This window comes from Oncorhynchus masou, chromosome 21, assembly GCF_036934945.1.
Source record: "Oncorhynchus masou masou isolate Uvic2021 chromosome 21, UVic_Omas_1.1, whole genome shotgun sequence".
NCBI lineage: Eukaryota > Metazoa > Chordata > Actinopteri > Salmoniformes > Salmonidae > Oncorhynchus > Oncorhynchus masou.
The window spans coordinates 5854153-5871008 of record NC_088232.1 but is presented as its reverse complement, the minus strand read 5'-3'; the positions used below and the strand labels follow the sequence as shown (position 1 = coordinate 5871008).

Here is a 16856-nt window from a genome sequence, read left to right as displayed (position 1 = left end):
TGTAAAATATATTTTGATTTGTTCAACACTTCTTTGGTTACTAAATGATTCCATATGTGTTATTTCATAGTTTTTAAGTGTTCACTAATATTCTACAATGTAGAACTAGAAAAAAATAAAGAACCTGGAATGACTACGTGTGAACCTATGGGCACAAACCCACATTTGACTTGTACTATATATATATAGATAGATATTATAGCTTACACACTGTTCTTTCTAAACAAGTCTGTTCTGAGTGTAACGGATACTGATCATGAAACGTCGTGATTTGTGTTTAATTTGTATTTATGTATATTTCAGTGGGGAATACAATATGGCTGTGATTTTTTTTAAATTAATTTGTAACGTAGCGAGCAATAGCATATTTCAAAGCGTGCAGCTCAGCGCACTCATTTTTTCATTTAATCACGCCCCATGACGCCAACCAATGAAATCCTTTCTCTACACTGTAAAAGGGAAGTAAACAGTGACCGAGAACAACTTTCACGTTAGTGTTTTTATTTAGACATTTATTAATATAATGGAACTACAGATATGACTAATTGAACTCCTAAGCATCAGATACTTTCCCCATGTAGTCTTTAGTTCGCGTTGGAGACAGGACTTGGTTGATAGACGTTATCTAGCTGACGCTAGCAAGCTGCTAACAATGGCTAACTGTATGGTTTTTCACACTCAAATTGCCTCCATCATGGAGGTGCTAGCGAATGCAGCCGTGTCAGAGATCTGTAAACTCGTAGACGACGACTATGCAGTGTTTCGTTTGGAAATTTCTCAAAGTCAGAAAGAAAACAGGACATTGCGGAGGAAACTACAGCTACTGGAACTGAAGGTGGCACGGGAGCGCGCCCTCCCCAGTCGTCCCAGTAGTGTAAAGGTCCTCGACCGATACAGAGAAATGGCAAGAGGTACATTTTGCCACGTTCCCTTCCCACATGTGTTTGGATAGTATGCAATAATTCCAATAATTGCTTAGTTATCTTGCAAGAAGTTATGAGAAGTGTTGCTTACATCCTTGCCAATTCTAGACTGTGTCAATAGTGTACAATAGTCAATATAGCGTTGAGCACCCAAGCTAACCACCTCTTTATACCCAATCACTCTCTCAGGTGAAGGACATCTCACTGGAGGTCACAGGAACATTGTGAAGCCAGTGGGCCACAATACATGGAGAAATGACCAACCCGTAGCTGTAGATGAAGGGAGTGGAACATCAACCCAGCACGTTATCGTAATAGAGGTATGTGTAATTAAAATTACCGTACATCAAATGTGACCAGTTTCAGAAAGGCCCCCCTTCGCTATTCACTTGCTTACATGTACATCCTAATGTATCTGCCATAGGGGAGACTTCCCTATGACATTGTTATCAAATTCCTTCTTGTGTCAGTCTGGAGATGCAGAGGCTGCAGGTTCTGAGGCCGAGCAGGAGAGATCTGAAGGAGAGGAGAACCCACGGCACCGCAGAGACATCCAGACTGGAGCAGCTGGAGTGCCCTATGAAGCTACAGAGGACCCCGCTGTCGCTGCTCACGAGCCAAGGAACCGGTGCAGCATCACGGAGGTCAGTGGAAGGCTGGACACCGTACTCAAGTCAGAGACAGACACTAAGAATTTAATTGTAACACAAAGGCTCTTACACACAGGATCTGACCAATTATCAGATCCAGAGAGACTGGGGCTGAGGCCACTGAACTGTCCTCCTGCTCCCAGCTCAGAGTATTTACCGGTATTTAACCAGAGCCAGAGGCCGGTTCATTCCTGTGTGGATGGTGAAACATTAGACACTGGTGGTGATGATCCGTCTTGTTCTTACACTACAGAGATGGACCCTGGCAACATATCCTTGGGTTTAGAGACACAGACTGATCTGTCTAGAGGGGACTGGAACCGGTATAGTAGTAGTGTATACTCTGAAGGGTGCCTAGATAAGAAAGGGGAGATTATAGTCGTAGATGAGGTGACTGTGAAAGTGGAGGGCGACACATCTCTGACATGGAATGCAGACGAGAATCGCTTTTTTGAAGGACAATCACAGGGCAACACCAATGACTTCTTAGACTCCAGGGAAAGCTTAGAGACAAATCTAAATGTTGCAACCCACTCCCCTTTACACGCATTCGGGAATCGCAACTCAGTGTCTACGTCAATGGCACCTCCCGATTCAGACGGCCGCATCATTTTCGATCAGGTATTGAACTCTAATGACAGGGCTAGAGCCCAGGCCCAGGGAAGGAGAGCAATATCAGGCGGTAGTAAAGAAAAACGGTTCTTCTGCATGTTCTGTAACAAAGGTTTCAGCTGCTCCCAGAAGGTTGAGATCCACCAGAGGGTCCACACAGGGGAGAAACCCTACAGCTGTACCCAGTGTCACATGCGCTTCACCCAGGCTGGTGACCTGAAGAGGCATCAGAGGGTCCACACAGGGGAGAAACCTTACAGCTGCCCCCAGTGTGAGAAAAGGTTCTCTCGCCACCACCATTTGAAGATGCACTTGAAGGTCCACACCGGAGAGAGGCTGTTCGCCTGAACGCACTGCAGGTAGAGGTTCTCACAAAGGAGCTACCTCAGGACACACCAGCAGAAAAACCATTCCACTCTATAACATAGCTTATGACGTTTAGATCAAACGTTGTATTTAAAGGAAAATTAAATTTTCTTTGTATCTGTGGGTCTTTTCTGCAGAAAACAAAGAAAATTAAATTTTCCTTTAAATACAGCGTTTGATCTAAACGTCATAAGCGATCAAGTGGAATGTTTACTTCCTATGTTATAGAGTAGAATGGTTTTCCTGCTGATGCACTATTCTACCAAGGAATATTAAACACTGAAATCTGTTACTCTCGTAATTTCAAATGTATCTGTGGGTCTTTTCTGCAGAAAACATTTGTAATAATGAGAGGAATAGATTTCAGTGTTGAATATTCCTTGGTAGAATATTGCATCAGCAGGAAAACCATTTCACTCTAACATAGGAAGTAAACATTCCACTTGATTGCTTCTGACGTTTTGACAAACCCTGCATTATAGACAAAGATTCATTTTAATTGTTGTCAGTAGAAAAGATCCACAGATGAATTTGGAATAATGAGAGTAACATATTTCAGTGTTGAATATTCCTGGGTAGAATTGTCATCCAGACAATGTGTAATTTTTAGGCAATAATAAGCCAAACAAGTCTGTTACTTATTGTGTTTGTACCGTGTAGGCTATATGTTGTTCACAAATGCCTATTTCATTACTTCCAACTACTTAATTCTTTCCCAAAGACTTTTTAAAGAGAAAATGTATGCAGTTTATCAAGTAGTTGAGACATTGTATGTGTGGTTTTCATATGGTGTATTTAAAACTTGTTTGTTTAATAAACACAAAATGGGACTTTTCATTCTTAGACTTTCATTGAAATTCCCTTTAATATACAGTGCATTCGGAAAGTATTCAGACCACTTGACTTTTTCACATTGTTACTTTAGTCTTTTTCTAAAATGTTTTTACATTTTTTTTCCTCATCTACCCCATAAGGACAAAGTGGAAACATGTTTTTAAAAAGAAAAAAAAAACTAATTTACATAAGTATTCAGACCCTTTGCTATGAGACTCAAAATTGAGCTCAGGTGCATCCTGTTTCCATTGATCATCTTTGAGAGGTTTCAACATCTTTATTGGAGTCCACCTGTGGTAAATTTAATTGATTGGACATGATATGGAAAAGCACGAACCTGTCTCTGTAAGGTACACATGCTGTGGGGATGTTTTTCAGAGGCAGGGACTGGGAGACTTAACAGGATTGAGGGAAAAAATGAATGGAGCACAGTAAAGAGATCCTTGATGAAAACCTGCTCCAGACCGCTCGGGACCTCAGACTGGGGGCGAAGGTTCACCTTCCAACCGGACAACGACCCTAAGCACACAGCCAAGACAACGCAGGAGTGGCTTTGGGACAAGTCTCTGAATGTTCTTGAGTGGCCCAGCTAGAGCCTGGACTTGAACCCGATCGAACATCTCTGTAAAGACCTGAAAATAGCTTTTCAGCGATGCTCCCCATCCAACCTGACCGAGCTTTAGAGGATCTACAGAGAAGAATGGGAGAAACTCCCCAAATACAGGTGTGCCAAGCTTGTAGCGTTATACCCAAGAAGACTCCAGGCTGGCAAAGTTGCTTCAACAAAGTATTGAGGAAAGGGTCTGAATACTTATGTAAATGTGATTTATTTTATGTTTAATACATTTGCAAAAATGTCTAAACATGTTTTTGCTTTGTCCTTATGGGGTATTGTGTGTAGATTGAAGAGGGGGGGAACATTTTAGAATAAATCTAATGTAACAAATGTGGAAAAAGTCAGGCGGTCTGAATACTTTCTGAATTAACTGTACATTAGATCTGAGCTCACCCTATACTGCATACACACGACAGCGCTTTATAACAAATATACACTTACTAAATATACCTACACATACCCACACACTAACAAACACATACTGTACACGTCAAAATAGTTTAGTCAGGTTTGTCTGATGATGACTTGACTTATCATAGCTGATTTATTTACCCACAACAACCTATTTATGTCCACTATGATGGGTTTAACAACAATTAAGTCATTCTGTAACTACAGTATAGGACTCAAACGTAGTTGGGATGGGTAAACACTCCATGTTGAAGGTGTGTTTATCTGTGTGTGTATGTACGTACCTGAGGAAGTGTATGTCTGTGTAATCTGTATCACCTGTCTCTTCCAGGAGGAGGAGGGTCCAGAGGTGCTGCTGGTGAAGGAGGAGGGTCTGGGGAACACTGAGGGGACCATGGTCACAGAAGACAACCAGACTACACCTCCTGAACCCACAGAGGAACTAACTGAGCAGCACAGGAACACACACAGTCTCACTGAGGTGACCCCACTGTGAACTACTGTCTGAATGGTATTAGGTCAGGGCCCATATCCGCAAAGCCTCTTACATTAGGTGTGCTGATCTAGGATCAGTTTTTACCTTTTTAGACTGTAATGAATAAGACCTGATCCTCAATCAGCACTTCTACTCGGGGTATCTATCCCGAGAATTATGTAAGAGTAGGAGTGCTGATCTTAAGATTGTATGGACAGATCCTATATCAGCACTCCTACTCCAAGACACTTTGTAGATATGGGCCCGGGTCTTGATTAAGCTTGTCTTAAGTCTGGGACCATGCCTTTGAATTATCAAACCATTAAAGGGATAAGTCAGATTAACTTGTGGATACCATTTTTTTTCTCTGCGTCCAGTATACAGGAAGTTAGAGGTAAATTTACACACCAGTGCTAACTCTCTTAGCACAAAAACTGGATTAGGTGTAACCGCAGACTTCCATTCTTTGTTAGCAAAGCTAGTTGCCAAAATCCCGAACTAAAGAGTGTCAACTAATCAAATCAACGACAATGTTTGCATCGTACTTATGGCAATCCCTCATTGCCCAATCGGAAGATGCTCCAAGGCAGGGTGCTCAAATCACATTTCTTGATCCAACATCCTCTCACTCTGTATCTCTTACAGACAGTAGACATGGAGGATGGGAAGCCTGATCTGCAGCTGGTCAAAGTGGAGACAATAGAGGACAGACCAGAGAGTGGACTAAAGATGTGGGATCAAGGTAAGGGAGAAATACATATAGAGAACATATCTGTGTGTGTCTTCAGGATTATACAATGTGTATATATGCATCAATAGGAAGATATTCACCTGAATAAAATGAAATAAATAAAACTTATGTTTATATACTAAAACAAACATAATGTTTGAACTTGACCGGGTAATGGACTCCATATGTAGAGTTCTCTGCCATGTTTGTAAAGTTTATTTTGTAACCTCTTCCTACAGGTGGTTGGCTGAAGGCTAACAGAGGAGACTGGGCGGCCGTCTTGGATTCCCAGACCCAGATTGTTAGAGCCAAGGTCCCTGGGGATGGAATCACCGAGCAGGCCAGGACCAGAGGCGACATATCGGAGGTCAGTGGAAGGGAAATTGTCCTCAACTCTGGGCTGGGGAACAACACTGTTAACCACAACCAGAAGCAGACAGTCAAACACAAAACAACATCTCCATGACAACAGACTGGCTGAGACCAGGGCGAGGTGTAGATTTGGTCACCAGGGACGGGGAGTTGTCTATATGCGGTTGGAAAGAACAGAAACAGACTCGGCTCGTGATGCTCCTATAGTTGCGATTCACAGAGACTGATGGCGCATCAGGTTAACCCCCTAACAGGTGCTGCCTTTAGCCTGCTTTCTATTAGCCTGATGACTCCCACCAAATGATTTTGCTTCTTTGTCATTCACTTCATACTTTAGTCTGAGACTCCCATCATTGAAGTCGCTTGTGGTGACGAGAGGCGTTGTACAACACAAAGTCATCAGCGATTGTATCGTCTCTAACCAATCAAAGTATTTTGTATTTGTATTTATGAAGGAAATCGTTGTGGAAATCTCTTGCCACTCAAGTCTGCTACACAATGCAATTATTTTTATATTGGCTGGCTGGCTAGAAAACAGGAATAACAAATATAATATCAGCATGTAACGTAGCTAGTTAGCTGTAAAATCGCCTCACTCCGTTAAATTACACATTTCTCGAGGTAGGAATATTGCAAAAATATGTTCAATGGCTCATTCGAGAGAAGACATCCTCCCGAGTTATGACATCGGCCAGAATTTAAATCTGACATGTATGATAGACTATCTTAAAGTCGTATTCCTATTAACTTCCAGTGTAGCGAGAGAGACTTCATCACAGCTCTACATCATAGCGGACAGATTTCTGCCTGCTTGAATGCCAATAACTCAGATGCATATGAAAACATGACATGGCCCAGGGAATTGCGAAAACATTACTCAGAGATGCACAAAAACAGTATAACATTCAAAATGGGTGAACCTTTCCTTTAAGGCAGCTACTGTATATACAAATAAAAATATTCATGATATTACATTTCATAACACTTTTCACAACACATGAATTATGTGCCCTCAGGCCACTACTCCACTACCACATATCTATAACACAAAATCCATGTATATATATATATATATATATATGTGTGTAGAGTGTGTCTTTTAGCACGTGTATGCTTGTGTTTGTGCCTGTGTCTCTCTTCACAGTCCTCACTGTTCCAGAAGGTGTATTTATCTGTTTTTTAAATCTTATTCTACTGCTTGCATCCGTTACCTGATGTGGAATAGAGTTCCATGTAGCCATGGCTCTATGTAGTACTGTGCACCTCCCATATTCTGTTCTGGACTTTGGAACTGTGAAGAGGTTTCTGGTGGCATGTCTTGTGTGGTATGCATGAGTGTCCGGGCTGTTTGCTAGTAGTTTAACCAGACAGCTCAGTGCATTCAACATTTCAACACTTCTTACAAAACAAGTAGTGATGAAGTGATGAAGGACACTGTGTTAACAACCCTACAGGCAAGCTTCAATGCCATACAACTCTCCTTCCGTGGCCTCCAATTGCTCTTAAATACAAGTAAAACTAAATGCATGCTCTTCAACTGATCGCTGCCTGCACCTGCCCGCCTGTCCAACATCACTACTCTGGAGGGCTCTTACTTAGAATAAGTGGACAACTACAAATACCCAGGAGTCTGGTTAGACTGTAAACTCTCCTTCCAGACCAACATCAAACATCTCCAATCCAAAGTTAAATCTAGAATTGGCTTCCTATTTCGCAACAAATCATCCTTCACTCATGCTGCCAAACATACCCTTGTAAAACTGACCATCCTATCAATCCTCGACTTCGGCGATGTCATTTACAAAATAGCCTCCAATACCCTACTCAACAAATTGGATGCAGTCTATCACAGTGCCATCCATTTTGTCACCAAAGCCCCATATACTACCCACCACTGCGACCTGTACTCTCTCGTTGGCTGGCCCTCGCTTCATACTCGTCGCCAAACCCACTGGCTCCATGTCATCTACAAGACCCTGCAAAGTAAAGTCCCCCCTTATCTCAGCTCGCTGGTCACCATAGCATCACCCACCTGTAGCACGCGCTCCAGCAGGTATATCTCTCTGGTCACCCCCAAAACCAATTCTTTCTTTGGCCGCCTCTCCTTCCAGTTCTCTGCTGCCAATGACTGGAACGAACTACAAAAATCTCTGAAACTGGAAACACTTATCTCCCTCACTAGCTTTAAGCACCAGCTGTCAGAGCAGCTCACAGATTACTGCACCTGTACATAGCCCATCTATAATTTAGCCCAAACAACTACCTCTTTCCCTACTGTTTTTATTTATTTATTTATTTTGCTCCTTTGCACCCCATTATTTTTATTTCTACTTTGCACATTCTTCAACTGCAAATCTACCATTCCAGTGTTTTACTCGCTGTATTGTATTTACTTTGCCACCATGGCCTTTTTTTGTCTTTACCTCCCTTATCTCACCTCATTTGCTCACATCGTATATAGACTTGTTTCTACTGTATTATTGACTGTATGTTTGTTTTACTCCATGTGTAACTCTGTGTTGTTGTATGTATCTAACTGCTTTGCTTTATCTTGGCTAGGTCGCAATTGTAAATGAGAACTTGTTTTCAACTTGCCTACCTGGTTAAATAAAGGTGAAATAAAAATAAATAAAATAAAGTCAATCTCTCCTCTACTTGGAGCCATGAGAGATTGACATGCATATTATTAATGTTAGCTCTCTGTGTACATTTAAGGGCCAGCTGTGCTGCCCTGTTCTTAGCCAATTGTAATTTTCCTATTTGTGGCACCTGGAAAGTAGTCCAAGTGTGACACAACTATGGCCTGTAGGACCTGCCTTGTTGATAGTGTTGTTAAGAAGGCAGAGCAGTGTTTTATTATGGACAGACTTCTCCCCATCTTAGCTACTGTTGCATCAACATGTTTTGACCATGACAGTATACAATCCAGGGTTACTCCAAGCAGATTATTCACCTCAACTTTCCACAAGATTTATTACAATATTTAGTTGAAGTTTAGGGTTTAGAGTATCAAAGCCATTGAAGAATTTTCAAACCTCCGCTTTACCCACGTGTGTTCTGGCTCTGGCCCAACCCATCGGTTTCTGGACCAATCAGACGGCCCTGAATGTGTTAACATTCGGCGAAGGGTCGGGGAGGTACTCATTGCGGAGAAGAAAATTGTGTCCGTGGTTGTGGCATAGAGTTTGGCCGGAGCAAGGATCTATCAACTGGAACATGAACCCTGCGACAAGACAGACATTAATGTTAAACAAGACCTCACACAATGCCAGTGCCTCAACATTAAATGGCTACAAATGACAGTAGTTGTAACGCTATCAGTAAATACGGTGGGAATAAGAATGGTGGCAGTGTTCGTTTTGTGGGAAAGTCTTAAGTTTCCCTTAACAGGTGGAGATCCACCAGAGGATGCACATGGGGGAGAAACAGTTTGGCTGCTCCCTGTGCTGGGCCCGTTATACCACTCGTCCAGCCTGAAGAGGTACCAGAGGGTCCACACGGGAGAAACCCTACAGCTTTCCCCTCACCAGCACCATCTGAAGATGCACCTGAAGGTGCACACGGAATAATGCCTGTTTGCTTGTATTCACTGCTGGAAGAGTTTCTCATAAAGGATCAAACTCAGGATACTCCAGCAGACAGTGTACACAGCATTTGTATAGTGACATGTAATGTAGTACTAGTTAGTTTGTTTATAGTTCATTCTGTTGGTTTTGGATGTAGGAGGGAACTGGATGAGGTGAACTGAGGAAAGAATGAGTATGATGAGGCAGAGGAGATGCTATGATGGTGTTTGGAACAATGATTCACTGATGAAAAGTGACAACTACAACAAAACATTATGAACACCTGCTCTTTCCATGACAGACTGACCAGGTGAATCCAGGTGAAATCTATGATTCCTTATTGATGTCACTTGTTAAATCCACTTCCATCAGTATAGTTGAAGGGAATGAGACAGGTTAAATAAGGATTTTTAAGCCTTGAGACAATTGAGACATGGATTGTGTATGTGCGCCATTCAGAGGTTGAATGGGCAAGACAAAAGATTTAAGTGACTTTAAATTGGGTGTGGTTGTAGGTGCCAGTTACACCGGTTTGTGTCAAGAATGCTGCAAAGTTTTTCACGCTCAACAGTTTCCCGTGTGTTTCAAGAATGGTCCACCACCCAAAGGACATCCAGCCAACTTGACACAACTGTGGGAAGCATTGGAGTCAACATGGGCCAGCATCCCTGTGAAACTCTTTCAACACCTTCTGGAGTCCATGCCCCAACAAATTGAGGCTGTGTTGTGGGCCCCCCGCTGCATAGCAGCGAAGGTAGCAGATTTACCGAAAATGGAAAGCGTTAACATAGTGAGCAAAGTTATTATTGTTTTGTGCAATAAAAGTACTGTACTTCATTTTGTAGTCCCTCACGGAATGACATTTCACAGTGTCCATGACCCACCCCTCGGGGATGGGTGTACAAATCACTCAAAATCTGCCATTGGGGCCCATACAAATTAGAACCAAGGTTGCCTTGTTAAATCTTGTTCATTCTCTTACTTTAAATACTATGACTGTTTTCTCATTAGCTGGGAATTTTTATTTGAAATGTCCCATACTTTGTTGATATCATTGTCAACCTACTGCATACCCCTAATAATATACATTTCAGGATGCAGGGTGTGCTATTAGCATGCTAACACTAATTTAAACAGACTGGTAGGATAGTTAGCATAGTTAGCCATCGCTAGCATTCACTGTTTTAAGTTACTTGAGTGTAGTGGAGTTGACTAATGACTATGACATGAATATATATAATATATATACAGTGGGGCAAAAAAGTATTTAGTCAGCCACCAATTGTGCAAGTTCTCCCACTTAAAAAGATGAGAGAGGCCTGTAATTTTCATCATAGGTACACTTCAACTATGACAGACAAAATTAGAAAAAAAAATCCAGAAAATCACATTGTAGGATTTTTAATGAATTTATTTGCAAATTATGGTGGAAAATAAGTATTTGGTCAATAACAAAAGTTTCTCAATACTTTGTTATATACCCTTTGTTGGCAATGACAGAGGTCAAACGTTTTCTGTTAGTCTTCACAAGGTTTTCACACACTGTTGCTGGTATTTTGGCCCATTCCTCCATGCAGATCTCCTCTAGAGCAGTGATGTTTTGGGGCTGTTGCTGGGCAACACGGACTTTCAACTCCCTCCAAAGATTTTCTATGGGGTTGAGATCTGGAGACTGGCTAGGCCACTCCAGGACCTTGAAATGCTTCTGACGAAGCCACTCCTTCGTTGCCCGGTCAGTGTGTTTGGGATCATTGTCATGCTGAAAGACCCAGCCACATTTAATCTTCAATGCCCTTGCTGATGGAAGGAGGTTTTTACTGAAAATCTCACGATACATGGCCCCATTCATTCTTTCCTTTACACGGATCAGTCGTCCTGGTCCCTTTGCAGAAAAACAGCCCCAAAGCATGATGTTTCCACCCCCATGCTTCACAGTAGGTATAGTGTTCTTTGGATGCAACTCAGCATTCTTTGTCCTCCAAACACGACGAGTTGAGTTTTTATCAAAAAGTTATATTTTGGTTTCATCTGACCATATGACATTCTCCCAATCTTCTTCTGGATCATCCAAATGCTCTCTAGCAAACTTCAGACGGGCCTGGACATGTACTGGCTTAAGCAGGGGGACACGTCTGGCACTGCAGGATTTGAGTCCCTGGCGGCGTAGAGTGTTACTAATGGTAGGCTTTGTTACTTTGGTCCCAGCTCTCTGCAGGTCGTTCACTAGGTCCTAACGTGTGGTTCTGGGATTTTTGCTCACTGTTCTTGTTATCATTTTGACCCCACGGGGTGAGATCTTGCGTGGAGCCCCAGATCGAGGGAGATTATCAGTGGTCTTGTATCTCTTCCATTTCCTAATAATTGCTCCCACAGTTGATTTCTTCAAACCAAGCTGCTTACCTATTGCAGATTCAGTCTTCCCAGCCTGGTGCAGGTCTACAATTTTGTTTCTGGTGTCCTTTGACAGCTCTTTGGTCTTGGCCATAGTGGAGTTTGGAGTGTGACTGTTTGAGGTTGTGGACAGGTGTCTTTTATACTGATAACAAGTTCAAACAGGTGCCATTAATACAGGTAACGAGTGGAGGACAGAGGAGCCTCTTAAAGAAGAAGTTACAGGTCTGTGAGAGCCAGAAAACTTGCTTGTTTGTAGGTGACCAAATACTTATTTTCCACCATAATTTGCAAATAAATTCATTAAAAATCCTACAATGTGATTTTCTGGATTTTTTTTCTCATTTTGTCTGTCATAGTTGAAGTGTACCTATGATGGAAATTACAGGCCTCTCTCATCTTTTTAAGTGGGAGAACTTGCACAATTGGTGTCTGACTAAATATTTTTTTGCCCCACTGTACATGTTGCGTTTATATTTTTGTTCAGTATATTTACCCTCTGAATTGTCCCTCTCTTTTTTTATAACACCTTTATGACAAGCCAGGTCTGCTGAGATTATGTAAACCTGAGGTCATGCTTTCATTGGGGATCAAGTCCAAAAACATCCCTTACTGTGACCTTTCCCCTATAGCCCTCCCATGGCACTAGGTAGTAGGTAAGAGTTGAGCTATGATGTGAACCAATAAGATCATATTGTAAACAAAAGTGAACAGTGGCAAGAACATTGGGTCAAGTATGAGTAGTAGGCCTAGGCCAATACATAGTGATACGAATTTGTGCTTTGGTAAAGTTGGCTTCTTAGCATTCATTGTCATGGTTATCAACTGTACCACAGTAATGGCATGTAAATCACAGAAAATAGCTGTTGTGGTGGCAGCTGCAGAGGAGTACTTGGATGTACAAGGTTTTACAGCAAAAGAGACTAGGTGTGTTAAATTAAAGAGTCATGTCCTCCCCAGGCCATCAGCCTGTTGTAGGATCAGTTGGGGTCATGTCCTCCCCAGGCCATCACCCCATTTCACTAAATTGAAATGGGGTGATGTTAATTACATTTTTTATTAAATAGTGGTGTATATAGGTGTAGGGGTAATTGGTGGTGCATTTTAAGTCCCACTTTTTATTGATCATGATCGACCACACACTCCTGTCCAGTAGGTGGCGGCATGCACAAACAAATATGGAACGCCATGATAACAAAGAAGACTAAGAACCATTTCCACGTCAGCTTTTTTATTGTTATTTAGACGTTCATTAACATCCTGGAACTCATACTTAAACCATGTAGTCTTTAATTCACGTTTGATACAATACTTGGTTTATAGATGTTATCGAGGTAAAGATAGCTAGCTGCTAACAATGGCTAACTGTGTGGGTTTTCACACTCAAATAGCCTCCATCATGGAAGTACTAGCGAATGCTGCCGTGGCAGAGATCTGTAAACTCGTAGACGACGACTATGCAGTGTTTCGATTGGAAGTAACTCAAAGCCAAAAAGAAAATAGGGGATTGCGGAGGAAACTACAGCAACTGGAATTGAAGGTGTCACGGGAGCGCGCAGAGAGGACAATGCGAGAGCGCGTCCTCGCCAGTCGTCCCAGTAGTGTCAAGATCCTCGACCGATACAGAGGAATGGCAAGAGGTACACTTTGCAGGCCAAGGCGGCAACGGCCTGTCGCCTGGTTCCCCTCTGCACATATGTTCAGATGTATTACCCAGATTTGGGTCAGTTTTTGGATAGTATGCAATAATTCCCCTGATTTACTTGGCTATCTTATGAAAAGAAGAGCCAATATCATAGTGTAGCTATTGTACAGTCATTGCACCTCAAACCACAGGGATTCTATTTTGCTCACCACGTGTTAGCACATCAACTGTAATCCTATTGGCTACTGTTGTTCATGGGAATTTCATATATACTGGGCATGCGTCTGGTGATTGTCTTATTTTGCTTGATGGTTTAACGAAACTTAGAACACTGCTCATCTTGTGCCAAAGCTAAGCATCCCAACACATACCGATACAGCTAGTTGCTACTAAACTCCCACAGCACAGTGTGAATATCTTACTTGTGGAAGGTAATAAACAGCATCAACAAGAGTACTCCTTGTTGTGGCATCATTGTAACCCACGCACCATAGAAAAGATGACCCACAACAGAATTCTTACCAGATTATTGATTTACTGCATTTCCTATAATTTACTAAAATAAAAACAACGTGATGCATGGATCATAAGACATCAATCAATAAATAGTATATCAAGAAGTTATGAGAAGTGTTACCTTAGATCCTTGTCAATTCTAGACAGTGTCTATAGTGTACAATATACCGTTGCATTGACCGTAGCTAACCTAACCACCTCTTTCACCCCAATCACTCTCAGGTGAAGGACATCTCACTGGAGGCCACAGGAGCTTTGTGAAGCCAGCAGGACACAATACATGGAGAGATGACCAACCAATCAATGTTGATGAGGGGAGTGGAACCTCAACCCAGAACATTATCATGATCGAGGTTAGTGTAATAGTGTTATGTAAAAAAAATTCTGTTACTTTGTAAATCAAATGTGGACGGTTTATTTCAAAGGCTCCCCTCAGCTATTTACTTGCTTACATTTACATCCTAATTTATTTGCCATAGGAGAGCTTGTGAGACTTCCCTTTGACATTGTTATCCAATTCAACCAATGTACTGATAGTAATGTCCTCTCTTCTTGTGTCAGCCTGCAGATGCAGAGGCTGCAGATCCTGGGGTCAAGCAGGAGAGGTCTGAAGGAGAGGAGGACCCACGGCACAGCAGAGACAACCCGACTGGTGCGGCAGGTGATCCCCCTGTAGCCACAGAGGACACCGCCCCAGCGCCGCTCAGTTCCCAACGCAGCATTACGGAGGTCAGTGGAATGCCGAACACCGTCCTCAAGTCAGAGACCGACACAGAGACTTTAACTGTAACACACAGGCTCTTACACACAGAATCTGACCACAGATCAGACCCAGATAGACAGGGCCTGGGGAGACTGGGCTGTCCTCCTGCCCCTGGCTCGGAGTATTTACCAGTATTTCATCAGAGCCACAGGATGGTTCATACCCGTGGGGATGGCTATGGTGATGAGTTAAACATTGGTGGTGATGATCCCTCTTGTTCTTATTCTACAGAGATGGACCCTGGCAACATGCCCTTGGGTTTAGAGATACAGACTGATCTGTCTAGAGGGGACTGGAACCGTTACAGTAGTAGTGTACATTCTGAAGGCTGCCGAGATAAGAAAGAAGAGGTTATAGTCGTAGATGAAGTGACTGTGAAAGTGGAGGGTGACGTTCCTCCCACATGGAATGCAGAAAGTCACCTCGTAGAGGGACACTCACAGGGCAGAGATTTCTTAGATTACAGGGGAAGCTTAGAGACAAATCTAAATATCGCCACCCCCTCCTCTTTACATGCGTTCAGGGATCTAGACCCAGTGTCCGCGTCGATGGGGCCTTCCGATTCACATGGAAGCGTCCGTTTCGATCAGGTATTTAACTCAAACGACAGGGCTAAAGCCCTGGCTCCGGGAGGGGGAGCCACATCAGGCAATGTTAAAGAGAAACGGTTCCTCTGCATGTTCTGTAACAAAGGCTTCAGCTGCCCCCAGAAGGTGGAGATCCACCAGAGGGTCCACACAGGGGTGAAATGCTTCAGTTGTACCCAGTGTCAGATGCGCTTTGTCCAGGCTGGTGACCTGAAGAGGCACCAGAGAGTCCACACAGGGGAGAAACCTTACAGCTGCCCACAGTGTGAGAAGAGGTTCTCCCGCCAGGACCACCTGAAGATGCACATGAAGGTCCACACAGGAGAGAGGCCGTTCGCCTGTACACACTGCGGGAAGAGGTTCTCAGAAAGGAGATGCCTCAGGATACACCAGCAGAAAAACCATTCCACTCTATAACATAGAAAGGAACCATTCCCCTCGATAGCTTCTCACATTTTAGATCAAACCCTGCATTAAAAGACAAAGATGAATTTTCATTGTTGTCAGCAGAATGGATCCACAGATGAATTTGGAATAACGAGAAAAACAGATTTCAGTGTTGAATATTCCTGGATAGAATATGCATCCAGACATTGTGTGATATACACTACCGCTCAAAAGTTTGGGATCACTTAGAAATGTCCTTGTTTTTGAAAGAAAAGCAAAACAAATTGTCCATTAAAATAACATCAAATTGAGCAGAAATACAGTGTAGACATTGTTAATGTTGTAAATGACTATTGTAGCTGGAAACGGTTGATAAAATAAAAAAAATGGAATATCTACATAGGCATACAAAGGCCCATTATCAGCAACCATCACTCCTGTCATTCTTAGACTAGTTGAATATCTGGAGCATCAGCGTTTGTGGTTTCGATTACAGGCTCAAAATGGCCTGAAACAAAGGATTTTCTTCTGAAACTCGTCAGTGTATTCTTATGAGAAATGAAGGCTATTCCATGCAAGAAATTGCCAAGAAACTGAAGATCTCGTACAACGCTGTGTACTACTCCCTTCACAGAACAGCGCAAACTGTCTCTAACCAGAATAGAAAGAGGAGTGGGAGGCTCCGGTGCACAACTGAGCAAGAGGACAAGTACCTTAGAGTGTCTAGTTTGAGAAAGAGATGCCTTTACAAGTCCTCAACTGGCAGCTTCATTAAATAGTACCCACAAAACACCAGTCTCAACGTCAACAGTGAAGAGGTGACTCTGGGATGTTGGCCTTCTAGGCAGAGTTCCTCTGTCCAGTGTCTGTTTTTTTGCCCATCTTAATCTTTTATTTTTATTGGCCTGTCTGAGATATGGCTTTTTCTTTGCAACTCTGCCTAGAAGGCCAGCATCCCGGAGTTGCCTCTTCACTGTTGACGTTGAGACTGGTGTTTTGCAGGTACTATTTA

General features: G+C 42.6%; 1 protein-coding gene across 3 annotated transcripts; it reads left to right on the top strand.

Annotated features, from left to right (window-relative positions):
- Positions 1–444: 444 nt before the first annotated feature.
- On the top strand, positions 445–16497 carry LOC135507679 (hypermethylated in cancer 1 protein-like). Of its 3 annotated transcripts, XM_064927278.1 has the most exons (7): positions 445–911; positions 1113–1243; positions 1394–1567; positions 4744–4893; positions 5533–5629; positions 5857–5984; positions 14330–14454. In XM_064927278.1, the coding sequence occupies exons 1-7, from the start codon at positions 653–655 to the stop codon at positions 14366–14368; spliced, it is 978 nt and encodes a 325-aa protein (XP_064783350.1). In that variant the 5' UTR covers positions 445–652; the 3' UTR covers positions 14369–14454. The 3 variants fall into 3 exon arrangements, with proteins under 3 accessions (XP_064783350.1, XP_064783349.1, XP_064783348.1); XM_064927277.1 differs by lacking the exons at positions 4744–4893; positions 5533–5629; positions 5857–5984; positions 14330–14454 and having other exon boundaries at positions 1394–2674; XM_064927276.1 differs by lacking the exons at positions 445–911; positions 1113–1243; positions 1394–1567; ... (1 more) ...; positions 5533–5629; positions 5857–5984 and adding exons at positions 13131–13586; positions 14669–16497 and having other exon boundaries at positions 14330–14460.
- Positions 16498–16856: the final 359 nt, after the last annotated feature.